At 39.0% G+C, this 17,250-nt stretch overlaps 1 protein-coding gene across 4 annotated transcripts in view; it reads left to right on the top strand.

Moving 5' to 3' along the window:
- The window catches only part of mybl1 (v-myb avian myeloblastosis viral oncogene homolog-like 1), a 73,472-nt gene that overhangs the window by 23,884 nt on the left and 32,338 nt on the right, over positions 1-17,250 (top strand). For 3 of the 4 annotated variants that reach the window (XM_073041233.1, XM_073041253.1, XM_073041241.1), the window contains exons 6-8: positions 4,317-4,503; positions 4,619-4,687; positions 5,282-5,386. In XM_073041233.1, the coding sequence (XP_072897334.1) occupies positions 4,317-4,503; positions 4,619-4,687; positions 5,282-5,386 (361 nt within the window). The remainder of the gene's footprint in view (positions 1-4,316; positions 4,504-4,618; positions 4,688-5,281; positions 5,387-17,250) is intronic. The other variant, XM_073041247.1, reaches the window with a different exon arrangement.

A 17,250-nucleotide genomic window follows, 5' to 3' on the forward strand; every position in this document is an offset into this window, starting at 1 on the left:
TGCTGTATTCAATAAAGGTCAAAAAGTTCTAAATTATTACTAATTGCATACTTTTTAATTTCTCTGAGCAGCTCCAGTAATGTGCTTTTTTAACAATGCAGCAGGGCACCCTACTGGATTGCTTTTTAGGCTTCTCAATTTTTTTCAGGATCTGGGTTACGTTGGCTATTTCAGAGGTTATTTTTAAGAATTAACTACTGTACATTGGCATGTTTGAAGTCACAGACATAATAGATTTCATCCTATGAAGGGTATTAATGAACCAGATGAATTTATAAATTCAGTCTGTTTTGAAGTCATTACTTTTTCCTTTCCAAAATTTTAGATAATTAAATAATTCAAGTACCACAGCAACCAGGGCAGTTTTTGAATTCTAATTTGTAGATTGTTAATTCAGACGTCTGAACTGCTAATCGAGAAACTTAACCATTGCAACCCGTAGGTTGTTCCTTACTCTTCATTATCACATCAAAAGTTTCAGTGATCACTGTTCTACAAGTTTTCTGCAACCAACATTAAGCCTGTCTCTTATCTCACATCAAGCAATGTCTTCACTGGGCTAAAAGACACACTGTTCAAAAGAATTCTGCATACATTTCAGATATTGTATTTCAAAGTTCAAAGTAAATTTATTATCGAAGTACATAGATTAGATTAGATTCAATTTTATTGTCAGTGTGCCGAGTACAGATACAAAGCCGATGAAATGCATTAGCATCTAACCAGAAATGCAAAAGAATAGTGTTATTTACAAAATAACTGCAAATAAAATGTAAGTGCTACAGCATACAAATTTATAAGTACTGAGACGGTACAAAATGGGTGCAATACTGCTTAGCGCTGTGATGTGAGATTCAACAAGGTCACAGCCTCAGGGAAGAGGCTCTTCCTGTACCTGCTGGTGCGGGAGCGGAGGCTCCTGTAGCTCCTACCGGATGGGAGGAGAGTAAAAAGTCCATGGTTAGGGGGAGATGCATCCTTGATGATGCTTTTCGCCCTGCCCAGGCAGCATTTACGGTAGATGTTCTCAATGGCGGGCAATTGGGTGCCGATAATTGGCTGGGCAGTTTTCATCACCTGCTGGAGTGCTTTGCGGTTCGATACAGGACAATTGCCATACTACACTGAGATGCATTTGGTGAGTATGCTCTCAATGGTACAGCAGTATCCTGGGAGTATCTCAGTATCCTGGGACAGAGGTGAGCTTTCTTGATGCTCCGCAGGAAATAAAGGCGCTGTTGTGCCTTTTTGATCAGGATGGAGGAGTTCAGGGACCAGGTGAAATCATCGGAAATGTGGACACCAAGGAATTTGAAGCTTGAAACATGCTCCACTACAGCTCCATTAATGTAGATGGGGACACGAGTGTGGCTCCTAGCATCCTGGTCCACAACGATCTCCTTGGCCTTCTGGGTGCCAGGTTGTTGTCGGCACACCACGTGGCCAGGTGCTGGACATCGTCCCTGTAGGCCGTCTCATCATCCCCTCTGATCAGGCCAACCTGGAGTTAAAACCATATACAGGAACACAGTCATAGGTGAAAAGTGAGTACAGAAGAGGGCTCAGCACACAGCCTTGAAGCACACTGGTATTCAGAGTGAGAATGGAGGAGGAGAGGTTGTCTAACTTAACAGATTGGGGTCTGTTAGTCAGAAAGACCAAGGTAGATGTCATCATATACTGCACAACTCTGAGATTAATTTTCCTGTGGGCATACTCAATAAAACTATAATAGAATAATAACCCTAATAGAATCGATGAAAGACTGCACTGAGAAGGCAGACAAACAGTGTACAAAAGACAACAAACTATACAAATGCAAAAAGAAAGAAAAAAAAAATAAAAAATTGAGAACAAGGCCCTTGAAAGTTATGGAAAGTTCAGTGATGGGGCAAGTGAAGCTGAGTGAAATTAACTCCTCTGGTTCAAGAGCCTGATGGTTGCAGGGTAATGACTGTTCCTGAACCTGGTGGTATGAGTCCTGAGGCTCCTGTACCCTCTATATGATGGCAGCAGCGAGAAGAGAGAATGACCTGGATGGTAGGGGTCCCTGATGACGGGTGCTGCTTTCCTGTGACAGTGCTCCATGTAGATGTGTTCATTGGTAGGGAGTGTTTTGCCTATGATGGTCTAGGCTGTGTCCACTACTTTTTGTAGGCGTTTCCATTCAAGGACATTGCTGCCTGGTATGGAAACACCAATGCAGCCAGTCGATATACTCTCCAACATACATCTGTAGAAGTTCATCAAGGTCAGGTCACACCTTAATAAACTTCTAAGGATGTAGAGGTGCTGCCATGCTTTCTTCATTATGGCACTTACATTCTAGGCCTAGGACAGGTATTCGGAAACACGGAATTTAAAGTTGCTGACCCTTTCTGCCTCTGATCCCCTGATGAGGACTGGCTTGTGGACCTCTGGTTTCCTCCTTCTGAAGTCAATAATCAGCTCCTCGGTCTTATTGATATTGAGTAAGAGGTTGTTGTAGCACCACTCAGCCAGGTTTTCAATCTTCCTCCTATATACTGATTTGTCACCACCTTTGATCCAGCACTATTCTAACCAATATATGGGAAGCTGATGTTCCATCCACCCCATTCGGCAATATCAAATCTCCAGGCTCTCCAATCAATCTTTGTAACTGTAGTCCGTTACCCCAGGAGCTATTCTTGTAAGTCTTTTCTTGATCCTCTCTAGTATGCTTGTTCTTTCTGCAAAATAACAATCAGAATTGTACACCACACTCAGTTGAGGCCAAGCCAGTATTTTATAATATTTGAACATAACCCCTGCTTTTATTAATAAAGGTACAGAAAATAAAGTTCAAAATTATATATGCTTTATTTACTGCTTTCTCATCCTGCCATCCTGCATCCAGTGATACAGGCACCCGTATTCTTCAGATTTCTCAGCTCCTCTTCTTTATTAGAACAGTATCCTTTATTTTATATTGTTTCCTCATTCTTATCAAAATGAGAAACCTTACATTTCTTTTTATTAACCTTTTATCTGCTATGCATTTTCCAGCAACCTCTCATCATTCTGCTGCAGTCTATCAATAACTTCCTCTAAGTTCAAAATATGGCCAAGTGTTGTCATCTGCAAATTTAGAAATAGTATTTTGCAGCTACAAGTTTAGGTCAATAATATGGATCGATGAAAAAACATAGCTAGCGTAATTCCTTAAGGGACACCATTGTTTATTTTCTTCCAGTCCAAAAAAATAACTGTTCACTGTAATTCCACACAAATTGCTGGAGGAACTCAGGCCAGGCAGCACTTGTGGAAAAGAGTAAGCAGTTGAGGTTTCAGGCCGAGACCCTTCATAAGAATTGATTCTCTAGTTCCCTGTAATTATCTAGTTTCTGTTACTTAGCTATTTTCATGTTAATTCGATCAATGTTCCTTTTATGTCTTGTTCTTCAGTTTAATAAGTCTATTTTGTAATATTTTATCAAAAATCTTCTGGAAGTCCATGTATGTCATGTGTTTTGAGTTGATCCATTTTTCTCTAGGTAACTAATAATACTTATAAAAGTTTTCCCACTACTGAGGTTAAGCTGACTGGCTTATCCTTGTGACCTTGTTCATAAAAGGGAGTAATATTTTCTGCTTTCTAGTCCTATAACTCCAGCCTTTACCCAAGGAGCATTGAAAGTTTATGTGTAATGTTCTCATTTTCTCCTGTACTTCCCTCAAACTCCTAGGATACACACCATTTTATCTGCCTGACTTGCCTACTTTTTCAATGAGCTTTTCTAATGACTCCATGCTATCATTTTTTAACCTACCTCATTTCTTGGCTATCTTTTCCTTCATCATTTTGAAGCACCTTGTTGAAGACAGATGGGAAGTACTTATTTAGTGCCCTGATCATTCCCATTTTTATCCTTTAGTAGGCACCACTCACCCTTTCATTATTTATATTCTTATAAAATATAGCTCTTAGTTCTACAGGAATATTGGAAATCTGTTATAGATTCTCATACCTATAGTACACTTGTGTTGCTAACTTTATTAGATTTTACCCATACTATTGCAATCTCCACCATCCTTTAAATGTTAGGGTCTATGAATATGGGTAGAATGTTTTAACGAAACAGTTTGCAATTAAATTCGATCGGTACCTATGTTTAAATGGATGTATTTTAAGCTGTTCGTAATAAAACAATTTGATATGAACACTAGAAATTCTTCTATGGAAAGCAATGTTCTTATCCGAGTATTTAGTATTTCGTCTGCTTCTGTGTAATGATAATGTACAGAGCTTTAAGTTTATATTTAATGCAAATATCTGTCAAATTAAATTTGTATAGAACAGATAATTCAATCAAGAACCACTGGAATTCCACAATGAAAAGAAAGGTTGAGCAAGAAGGATATCTTCAAGAGGCATCCAAGTGTGATCTGCTTCCAAGTATGCAGCAGCAGAAAGTACCATCTAGGACTCCTCTAAACCCAGTGCAGTTCCAGAATCAGCTTTTCATTCCTGTGTCTACTGAAGTAAAATTTGCACTTTTTCTTGAGTAATTCATGTGCAGCAGCTTTATTATATCTGAGTTTTGAATAGATGTTTTAATAATTATGAAAAGAAATTGAGATATCTTATTTTTTAAAGGGCCTGAGACATCCATACTTGGCTTCAGAAGCACCTTGCATAGATAATTCCACACCAGGATTAACACAAGTAAGAACAATATTTTCTTTTGAATTAATTAAACATACATTACTAGCCAGATATTTTTAATATCTTGCCAGGTTTAGGACGAGATACTATTGAAAGGTTTCTGGCATTTTTACGTGATGGTACTCTGCTTTACCTATATTCTGCTTGGGTTATCCATGATACAACACATGTCTGAATCCAGATACAGGCATAATTTTGAAAATAATTGTGGCAACTTCTCATTCAACTTTATTTCAAATTATATTCCATCAATATACAGAACATCCAGATTTGTGATCCTCTTCAAAGCTTTTGCTCCTTTACATTGCAATTTAGTGATGAATCTGTTTTTTAAAAACACAGTAAATGTTCACAGTAAAAGCAAAGAAACATTTTACTGGCCCATTCATTTGATGCTTTCATTTCATGATTGACTAATCCTGATAAAGGATTATATTTTTTCACAGTGCCAAATCTTTACAAGTTTGTAGCATTGATAACCTTGTAAGTTTATGCACTTGAATGAAAGAGTAAACAACATATCTTCATCTCTTTGTCTGTCACTCCATTTTTGTTCTTTCTCTCTTTTTTTCTCTTGTTATATGTTCATTTCAGCAGCCACATATTGATGATGATCCTGATAAAGAGAAAAGAATAAAGGAACTTGAACTTCTCTTAATGTCAGCAGAGAATGAAGTCAGAAGGAAACGAGTAGGAGCTGTAAGGATTCTGTACACTCACCCTTTAGAATTGCTTAGCCTTTTCATCTTGGACTTGCTCTTTTATCCATGCTTTTTTCTTATTTTAGCTTTAGTTGTGTTTCCACTAACCTAGATAATTAAATTTTATTGCAAATTAATATCATTTGAGCAATGCAAGTTTTGTTTTGATTTAGTTAAAGCTATTTGATTTAATAGGATTGTCCTTTGGAATTTTTGATTTGTGCTTATTTTTGAGCTGCTTTGATTGGATACCTTAATGTGTTTTACAAGTCTAATTGCTTATTTGAGCACAAGAAAGTGTACATATTTTAAAAGTCAATTATATATTTTAATCACATGGTGCTTTTATGCATTGCTAAAAACAAATTTCTTGGGGGTGGACTAGAGGCTATGCCCAAGTTGAGCTCACTACAGATTTTGAGGGTAAGGAAACATAGAAACATAGAAAATAGGTGCAGGAGTAGGCCTTTCGGCCCTTCGAGCCTGCACCGCCATTCAGTATGATAATGGCTGATCATCCAACTCAGAACCCTGTACCTGCTTTCTCTCCATAACCCCTGATCTCTTTCACCACAAGGGCGATATCTAACTTCCTCTTAAATATAGCCAATGAACCGGCCTCAACTGTTTCCTGTGGCAGAGAATTCCACAGATTCACCACTCTCTGTGTGAAGAAGTTTTTCCTCATCTCGGTCCTAAAAGGCTTCCCCTTTATCCTTAAACTGTGACCCCTCGTTCTGGACTTCCCCAACATCGGAAACAATCTTTCTGCATCTAGCCTGTCCAATCCCTTTAGAATTTTATACATTTCAATAAGATCCCCCCTCAATCTTCTGAATTCCAGTGAGTATAAGCCTAGTCGATCCAGTCTTTCTTCATATGGAAGTCCTGCCATCCCAGGAATCAATCTGGTGAACCTCCTCTGTACTCTCTCTATGGCGAGAATGTCTTTCCTCAGGTTAGGGGACCAAAACTGCACACAATATTCTAGGTGCGGTCTCACCAAGGCCTTGTGCAACTGCAGTAGAACCTCCCTGCTCCTGTACTTAAATCATTTTGCTATGAATGCCAACATACCATTTGCCTTTTTCACCGCCTGCTGTACCTGCATGCCTACCTTCAATGACTGGTGTACAATGACACCCAGGTCTCGTTGCATCTCCCCTTTTCCTAATCGGCCACCGTTCAGATAATAATCTGTTTTCCTGTTCTTGCAACCAAAGTGGATAACCTCACACTTATCCACATTAAATTGCATCTGCCATGAATTTGCCCACTCACCTAACCTATCCAAGTCACCCTGCATCCTCTTAGCATCCTCCTCACAGCTAACATCGCCGCCCAGCTTCGTGTCATCCGCAAACTTGGAGATGCTGCATTTAATTCCCTCGTCTAAATCATTAATATATATTGTAAACAACTGGGGTCCCAGCACTGAGCCTTGCAGTACCCCTCTAGTCACTGCCTGCCATTCTGAAAAGGTCCTGTTTACTCCCACTCTTTGCTTCCTGTCTGCCAACCAATTCTCTATCCACATCAATACCATACCCCCAAAACCGTGTGCTTTAAGTTTGCACACTAATCTCCTGTGTGGGACCTTGTCAAAAGCCTTTTGAAAATCTAAATATACCACATCCACTGGCTCTCCCCTATCCACTCTACTAGTTACATCTTCAAAAAATTCTATAAGATTCGTCAGACATGATTTTCCTTTCACAAATCCATGCTGACTTTGTCCGATGATTTCACCTCTTTCCAAATGTGCTGTTATCACATCTTTGATAACCGACTCTAGCATTTTCCCCACCACCGATGTCAGACTAACCGGTCTACAATTCCCTGGTTTTTCTCTCCCTCCTTTTTTTAAAAAGTGGGGTTACATTAGCCACCCTCCAATCCTCTGGAACTAATCCAGGATCTAAGGAGTTTTGAAAAATTATCACTAATGCATCCACTATTTCTTGGGCTACTTCCTTAAGCACTCTGGGATGCAGACCATCTGGCCCTGGGAATTTATCTGCCTTTAATCCCTTCAATTTACCTAACACCACTTCCCTACTAACATGTATTTCCCTCAGTTCCTCCATCTCACTAGACCCTCGGTCCCTTACTATTTCCGGAAGATTATTTATGTCCTCCTTAGTGAAGACAGAACCAAAGTAGTTATTCAATTGGTCTGCCATGTCTTTGTTCCCTATGATCAATTCACCTGTTTCTGACTGTAAAGGACCTACATTTGTCTTGACCAATCTTTTTCTTTTCACATATCTATAAAAGCTTTTACAGTCAGTTTTTATGTTCCCTGCCAGCTTTCTCTCATAATCTTTTTTCCCCTTTCCTAATTAAGCCCTTTGTCCTCCTCTGCTGGTCTCTGAATTTCTCCCAGTCCTCAGGTGTGCCGCTTTTTTTTGCTAATTTATATGTTTCTTCTTTGGACTTGATACTATCCCTAATTTCCCTTGTCAGCCACGGGTGCACCACCTTCCCTGGTTTATTCTTTTGCCAAATTGGGATGAACAATTGTTGTAGTTCATCCATGCGATCTTTAAATGCTTGCCATTGCATATCCACCGTCAACCCTTGAAGTATCATTTGCCAGTCTATCTTAGCTAATTCACGTCTTATACCTTCAAAGTTACCCTTCTTTAAGTTCAGAAGGTATGGTACACCATTAGGAAATTTGTCCTGAGCCTCTAAATTTAATTTGGGTCAAAGAATTGGATGGGACCAAGGCAGGAGTGGTTACTGTTGCAGCTGTGATGTAAGAAATAATTTAAAATGTGTGATCCAAACTCTGACATGTGACCAAACTGAGAAAAAGATAATTTGGCACTTTGATCATAAAATCAAAGGCAATCTATTTACATGTACAGTATCATTAGGCAACCAAAAACTTTGAGAACAGTTAATTAACTGTTGATGGAGGTTTTGCACAGAATAAATTAAAACAGGATATAACTTTAACTGACTACTGAAATAGTGAATTTAGTCAGCTTGGGAAACTTTTGCTTAATGTTTTGTGCTCTTAATTCTCGAGGTTTCTGGGAGCTTTCAGCAGTGAATATTTGATTCTTTTTTTTCTCTGTAGTGTTTAGCTCAGATGAAAAGCTTGAGTTATCATGCTTGACTGATCTGATTTGAATATTTTTACTGATGAGGATTGGGGGCTTTGCAATGATGTCATTTATCTGGATTTTCGGAATGAATTTAATAAAATGTCTACGTTAAAGGTTTAGAGAAATTGAAGCCCACAGAATAAGGGTCACTGAGTTTAAAAAATCAGGATGGGACCAGAAAATTTAAAGTCTTGATAAATACATTATCTTTACCAAACTGGTGATGGACAATTAAGCAGTATTCTCCGAGGGTTGGTATTTTTAAGCTATACTTCTATTTATCTATCCTGTCTATTTTTATCTTTATATTTCTGGAGCTACTTTTGTCAGTCTTTTTATGATGCAGAAGTTATCTCATACTAAAGATTAAATAGATATTTGGGGAATTAATAATTGGTGAAAAAGCAGGTGGGTGGCACTGAGTCCACAGGCAGATCAGCCATGATCTTATTGAATGATAGAGCAGGCTTGACAGCCAGATGGCCACATCCTGCTCTGAATTCTTGTTTTTTATGGTATTCAGAATTCTTTGCATAGTCTGTCTAGACTATCCCATGTTTTGACTATCTATCTTTTTCCTCTGTGTGTGATGCACCATCAATAACTCTCGGAGACATGACGCGAGATATAGGCTTTTATTGGCTGGAAGAAAGGACACGCAGCAATTGACCACCACACTACATCCTGGAGACTGAGGCCGGGGCGGTGTCTCCAATCGCCTTTATACCGGCGTCCGTGGGAGGAGCCACAGGAGCAGTCAGCGGGGGGGTGGGTGTCCAGACAGGTATATGTAGTTTCACCACAGTGTGTGTGTGTCTATAGGAGCAGCATTTGGCCCATCAAGTTGCTCTACCATTTCTGATTTATTATCCCTCTCAACCTCATCTTTGTGCCTTCTCAACACAATCTTTAATACCCTGACTAACCAAGAACCTATCAACCTCTGTTTAAAATGTACTCCACTTGGCCTCCACAGCTGCTCTTGGCAATGAACTCTACGCTAAATGGACGTTCCTCTATTTGAGACTGCTCTTTGGTCCTAGATTCACCCACTATAGGAAACTTCCTCTCCATGTTCACTCTTTCTAGGCCTTTAAGTATTCAATAGGTTTCAATGAGTTGAGTCTACATGAAGATTGGAGTTCCATATGCTTTATTAATCATTTTCTCAGCTAATTCAACCACTGTAGAAGATTTGTGTATATTTCCTTCTTAGTTTCTTTGATTCTGCAGCTATTTTTAAATTGTACTATTTAGTCTACATTACCTTGTTCTCTGCAAAAATATGCCACTTGCACTTCAGTGCATTAAACATCCTCGGTGCATGTCTGTTGATTCCACCAGCCAATGTAATTGAAGTCTTCTACCATTCTTTTCACTGGTCACTTCTAAGCTTTGTCATCTGTAAGTTTGGAAATTGTTTACAGCAAGCATGTCTGAAGTCCTTAATATATATTATAATAAATTAAACTTGCTTAAAGCACAAAGCTTATTTATGCTTTTAGCACTGAGGAGGATAGGAGCAAACTTTGTACATTGGTTGGAGGAATGAGCAGATACTCATTCTAACACATTGAAGTGAGAAGTGACAAGAAGAACAAAAGAAGCCAATATGAACTAAATGCTACAACTTTAACTTGGCTGCAAAATGGAAAGATTGAGATGTAAGCACTCAGTGGCCACTTTAGCAGGCTCCTTTACAGGAGGTATCTAATAAAGTGGCTACTGAGTACACTTGGATAGAGCATTTGAAGGTGGAAGAGCAGGGTGAAACAGGCACTGGTCAACCACAGTTCTTGAATTTCAGTTAGAGACCATCAAAGCACTGAGGTAATTTTGAATCTTTTATAGAAACAGTTTTGAGCTACAACTCAAAAATTGCGTCCAAATCTGGTTACCATGTTTTAGAAAGGCTATGAAGAAAAGCTAGAATAATTCCAGGAATGAGAGATTTCAGAGATAAGGATAGTTAGAGAAGCTGGTTTTGTTCTCTTTTGACAGGTAGATTGAAAAAGTGTGTACAGAATTGTGACCTGCTAAATAGGATAAACTACTTCCCTTCAATAGAAGGTCAAGATTCAAATTTGTAAATATTTCAGGGGTGACATTTGGGGGAAAAATAGTTTGTCTCCAGTTAAGATATAGGAAGAAGACTGCAGATGCTGGAATTGGGTAAAGAGACAAAATGCTGAAGGAATTCAGTGGGGGAGGGGACAATGGCACATTGGGCCTTTTTGGGTTCAGGTCCTGAATTCTCACTTCCCATCTTCTGTTCACAGAATGCTGCTGGATCAGGTGATTATTTCCAGCATTGTTCAATGCTTAATTCAGACATACAGCATTGTAGAAAAATATCCAAAAACCAATAACTCAATCTTTGAACAGTATTCTACCATTCTCCACTGTAAAGTAAAACTTACCTGGGACTTTGGTTATTTTAGACTGGCAGATTTTCCAGGTTATTGAATATTATTTTATTCATTCTCCAAAGCACTTTTAATGTGTGTTTGGAGAAGATGTTATAAGGCAACATTTTAGGGAAGCTAATAAATTTAAGGAAAACAAGGGAGATAAAACGATGTAGATTTCAAGGGAAGACTGAACCAGATGGGTTTAAAAGAAGCACAGGAACTGGGGGCCCCAATAAGTTTTCAAGGAGTATAGGAATTGGTGTTCCAGTGAGTATTCAGGGAGCATGGGAACTAGTGTTCCAATATGTAGTTGGGGAATACAGAAACAGAAAAGGTTTCCAGTGTGTGTCAGGGAGTGTGGGAATTGGAGACCCTACAAATAGAAATTAACCTGGTGACCTAGGATCTGAAACATCAGAATTTCCTAATGGTTATCAGAGTTTTACTGTAGAAAGAAGAGATGTCTCCTATCTATCTTATCTAAGCTGTCCTTGATCATAAGTAACAAAGAAATGAGAAGGAGAAAACAGAGTGTGTTCTTTTGCTTATAAGTACAATTATAATTGCATTAACTTGTATTTAAATGCATCACATCCCTAATTTTGATGTTTTTTTTAGAAAAACAAAATTAAAGGACTGGAGGGAAAGTGTAGGGAAGTTATGAAGGAATATCAGGTTGTGTGCAATGATTTTTCTGATTCTTTGCCTCCTTTTGGAATCACCACCGTCTCTCTTGGTAACCAAATCAGTATGCAGCTAAAATATCTTCATATGCTATAATTTGAATATAATAACAAAGTGCAGAGCAAGTCAGGTGATGCATGTTTCAATCATTCATAGGAGTTAAGAAGACATAGCATTTGTGTTGTGAGACTATGGAAATCACTAGGAATGCGGTGCAGCTTAAAAATTTATTTGTTGTACAGCTCAACTTTGTCAAACACTTGTGGTAATTATTGATCCCATATATTTGGTAGCAACATCCAGGCATACTGTATGTTGAGACTCACATACATAATATTGTTTGCTAAGAAGTGAAATGCTTAGCGTCACACAGAATAGTTTACAAAAAGTCAGACTGGAGAAATTAATACTTTATAATCAATGTATTTGAAGACTAGAATTGTAGTATTGAGGTATCCCTACATAAATAAATTAGGAACAAGTGTAGACTACTTAGCCCCTACAAGCTTGCGAAGCCACTTATGAAGTAATGGCTGATATTAAGGCGAGCTCAACTCCTCTCTACACACAGTAATTTTTCATCTTGTTGCTTTTCAATTATCTGTCTACCTCTGCTTTAAAAATATTCATTGACTCTGCCTCCAAATAAGACCATCAGATATAGGAGCAGAATTAGGTCATTTGGCACCTCGGGTTTGCTCTGCCATTTCATCATGGCTGATCCAATTTTCCTCTCAGCCCCAATTTCCTGCCTTCTCACCATATCACTTCATGCCCTGACCAAACAAAAACCTCTTAACCTCTCTCTTAAATATACATAAAGACTTTGCCTCCACAGCTGTCTGTGCAACAAATTCCACAGATTCATCACTCTGGCTAAAGAAATTCCTCCATCTCTTTTCTAAAAGGACACTCCTCTACTCTGAGGCTGTGTCCTCTGGTCTTAGACCAGAGATATCAACAAAATACAGAGAAGATTTACTAGAATGTTACCTGGGTTTCAGCACCCAAGTTACAGGGAAAGATTGAACAAGTTAGCTCTTTATCCTTTGGAGTGTAGAAGGTTGAGGGGGGACTTGATAGAGGTATTTAAAATAATGAGGGGGATAAATTGAGTTGACGTGGATAGGCTTTTCCCATTGAGAGTAGGGGAGATTCAAACAAGAGGACATGATTTGAGAGTTAGGGGGCAAAAGTTTAAGTGTAACACGAGGGGGGAATTTCTTTACTCAGAGAGTGGTAGCTGTGTGGAATGAGCTTCCAGTAGAAGTGGTAGAGGCAGGTTTGGTATTGTCATTTAAAGTAAAATTGGATAGGTATATGGACAGGAAAGGAATGGAGGTTTATGGGCTGAGTGCGGGCCAGTGGGACTAGGTGAGTGTAAGCATTGGTACGGACTAGAAGGGCAGAGATGGCCTATTTCCATGCTGTAATTGTTATATGGTTATATATAGACTCGCCCATCATAGGAAACATCCACTCCTCATCTATTTTATCAAGGCCTTTCACCATTCAGTTTGTTTTAATGAGGTCACCCTTGGAATTCTAGTGAATACAGGTCTGGAGCCATCAAATGCTTTTTGTATGATAAGCCATTCAATCCTGGAATAATTTTTATGAACCTCCTTTGGACCCTCTCCAGTTTCAATACATTCTTTCTAAGATAAAAGGCCCTAAACTGCTCACAATACTCTAAGTGAGGGCTCATCAGTGCTTTATAAAGACTCAACATTACATCCTTGCTTTTAAATTCTAGTCCTCTTGAAATGAATGCTAACATTGCATTTGTCTTCCTCACCACATTCTCAACGTGCAAATTAACCTTCAGGATATCATGCACGAGGACGCGCAAGTCCTTTCGTGCCTCTCTTTCATCTGCTCAACCAAAGTGCATAACCAGACACTTCCCGACACTGAATTCCATCTGCCACTTCTTTGCCCATTCTTCTAATCTAAGTCCTTCTGTAGCCTCTCTACTTCCTCAAAAATACCTGCCCCTCCACCTATCTTCGTATTGTCTGCAAACTTTGCAGCAAAGCCATCAATTCAATCATCGAAATTAAATGACATATAACATGAAAAGTATTGATCCCAACAGAGAGCCCTGTGGAACACCATTATTCACTGGCAGCCAACCAGAAAAGGTTCCCTTTATTCTCACTCTTTGCCTTCTGCAAATCAGCTACTGCTTTATCCATGCTAGAATCTTTCCTTTAATACCATGGGATTGTAACTTAAGGAGCTTCATGTGTGGCAACTTGTTAAAGGGCTTCTGAAAATCCAAGTACACAAATTCAACCGATTCTCCTTCCTCTATCATGCTTGTTATTTCTTCAAAGAACTCCAACATATTTGTCAGGCAAGATTTTCCCTTGAGGAAACCATGCTGTCTTACAGCCTATTTTATCATGTGCTTCCAAGTACCGTGAGACCTCATCCTTAATGATCGACTCTAACATCTTCCCAACCACTGAGGTCAGACTAACTGGTCTATAGTTTCCTTTCTTCTGCTTCTCTCCCTTCTTAAAGAGTAGAGTGACATTTGTAATTTTCTAGTCTTCCAGAATCTAGTGATTTTTGGAAGATTATTTCTAATGCCTCCACATTCTCTTCAGCCATGTCTTTCGGAACCCTGGAGTGTACACCATCTGGTTCACATGACTTGTCTACCTTCAGGCCTTAGTTTCCCAAAAACCTTCTCTAGTAATGGTAACTTTACACACTTCATGACCCCTGACACCTGGAACTTTCACCATACTGCTATTGTCTTCCACACTGAAAAGTGATGCAAAATATGTCTGCCATTTCGTTATCTCCAGTTCCTACCTTTCCAGCATTGTTTTCTGATGGTTTGATATCTACTCATGCCTCTCTTTTTTACATTTTGAGTATCTGATGAAACTTTTGGTATTCTCTTTACCATTATTGGCTAGCTTACTTTTGTAGCCCATCTTTACCTTCTTAATTTTTTTAGTTGCCTTCTGTTGGTTTCTAAAAGCTTCCCAATCCTCTAACTTGTCACTAATTCTTGCTCTATTATATGCTCTCTTTGCCTTTTATGTTGGCTCTGACTTGTTAGCCACAGTTGTGTCGGCTTTTCTTTAGAGTATTTCTTCCTCTGATATATGTGTGCGTGTGTGTGTATTATATATATATATATATCCATCCTGTGTCTTCCAAATTGCTGCCAGAAATTCTAGCCATTGCTGCTCTGCCATCATCCCTGCCAATGTTCTTTTCTATTCAGTTTTGGCCACCTCCTCCCTCATGCCTCTATAATTCTCTTTACTGCACTGTAATGCTGATACATCTGGCTTTAGCTTCTCCTCCTCAAATTTCAGAGTGAATTTGATCGTATTATGATCACTTTCCCCTAAGGGTTCTATTTCCTTAAGCTCTCTAATTAATTCTGGTTCACTGCACAACAACACCCAGTCTAGAATTGCTGATCCCCTAGTGGGCTCAACCACAAGCTGCTCTAAAAGCCATCTTGTAGGCATTCTAGAAATTCCTCCTCCTGGAACCCAGCACCAACTTGATTTTCCCAATCTAGCTGTATATTGAAATCTCCCATGACTAATATGACATTGCCCTTTTAGCATGCATTTTCTTTCTCCCATTGTAATTTATAGACCACATTCTTACTTCTATTTGTGAGTCCATGTACAACTTCCATCAGTGTCTCTTTACCCTTGCAGTTCCTTACCTCCAGCCACAGTGACTCAACACCTTCCAACCCTATGTCACCTCTTTCTAATAATTTTATTTCATTTTTTACCAACAGAGTAACACTGCCTCCTCTGCCTTCCTGCCTGTCCTTTCGATACAATGTGAAGCTTTGGACATTGAGCTCCTAGCTATAATCTTGTTTCAATCATGATTCAGTGATGCAGACATCATACCTGCCAATCTGCAACTGTGTTTACAAGTTCATCTATCTTATTCAGTATATAGCACTTGTTCAAATATAACACCTTCAGTCCTGTATTCACCCTTTTTTGATTTTGTCTGCTTTTTATGTTGCAACTTGTACTGTTTGCTGCAATTTTGCCCTATTAACAGCCTCTGTTCACTACACATTGCCTCTATAAACTAGCTACCTCATCTTCAGCACTATCATTTATCTTTCCTACAATATTTCTTGCATTGAAATATACTCAGCTCAGGACACTAGTCACACCATGCTCAACCTTTTGGTTCCTAACTTTGTCTGAGGTTTTACCAACATCTACTTCCACAATTTCTCCACTAACTGTTCTGGCACTCTGGATCCCAACTCCCTGCAACTCTAGTTTAATTAAACCCCACCATGCAGCATTAGCAAACCTTCCCGCTAGGATATTAGTTCTCCCCAGTTCAGGAGCAAACCGTCTCTTCTGTACAGGTCTCACCTTCCCTGGAAGAGAGCCCAATGATCCAAAGATCTTGTGCCGTTCCTCCTACACCAACTCCTTAGCCAAATATTAAATTTTATAATATTCCTACTTCCATATTCCTTTGTCAAAGACTCAGGGAAATTTTGCTTCATTTCTGTCTTAAATGGGTCCCCCTTTTTTTTTAAAAAAAACAATTATTCGTACTTAGCCATAGAGCACTACAGCACAGCAACAAACCATTTGGCTCTTTTATGTGCCGAACTATTAGTTTGACTAGTCCTTTGCACCTGGATCATAGCCGTTCATAACCTCCCGTGCATATACTTATCTCTTAAATGTTGAAATCAAACCTGAATCCACCACTTTTGCTGGCAGCTTGCTCCACACTCATCACCCTCTGAATGAATAAGTTCCCCCTCATGTTCCCCTCAACATTCACCCTTAACCCTTGACTGCTAGTTCTACTCTCAGCCAACATCAGTGGAAAATGCCTGCTTACATTTACCCTATCAATACTTTTCATAATTTTGTATATTTCTATCAAATACCCTCTCATTCTCTAAACTCCAGGGAATAAAGTCCTAACCTTTTTTTTTCAACCTTTCCTTATAACTCTCATTCCAAGTAACATTATTGTAAATTTTATCTTTCAATGTTATTCTTGTCTTTCCTATATGTAGGTGACCAGAACTGCACACAGTATTCTAAATTAGGCCTCATCAACATCTTGTACAACTTTAACAAACATCACAACTGCTGTACTCAGTACTTTGATTGATGAAAACCAGTGTGCCAAAAGCTCTGTTTGCCACCCTGTCTACCTGTGACATCACTTTCAAGGAACTATGGATCTGCATTCCCAGATCCCTCTGTTCTACTGCACTACCCCATCATATCATGGACTATCCTCCCAAAGTGCAACACCTCACATGTCTGAATTAAATTCCATCTGCCATTTTTCAGCCCACTTTTCCAGCTGGTCCTGTCCCTGCTGCAAGCTTTCATTGTCTTCCTTGCTGTCCATTACATCCCCTTATTGATTGTCCACTCCACATTTTCCATTTCAAGGCCCACATGATCTTTTCTATCTCAGTGATCCCCTCTTGTATATTCTTCTGAACTCCTGTGGATTCAACTTTTTCCTTATGTCTACCCACCTCAGAATTGGTTTCAATGCCTTAAGTTGGCCAATACTGTAGACAGTACTGCATATCTGGTCTTTAAATGCTTTATATAGCAAGTATAGCATCCTCCCATCTTTAGTTTTTCATTTCC

Source organism: Hemitrygon akajei, chromosome 1 (assembly GCF_048418815.1).
Source record: "Hemitrygon akajei chromosome 1, sHemAka1.3, whole genome shotgun sequence".
NCBI lineage: Eukaryota > Metazoa > Chordata > Chondrichthyes > Myliobatiformes > Dasyatidae > Hemitrygon > Hemitrygon akajei.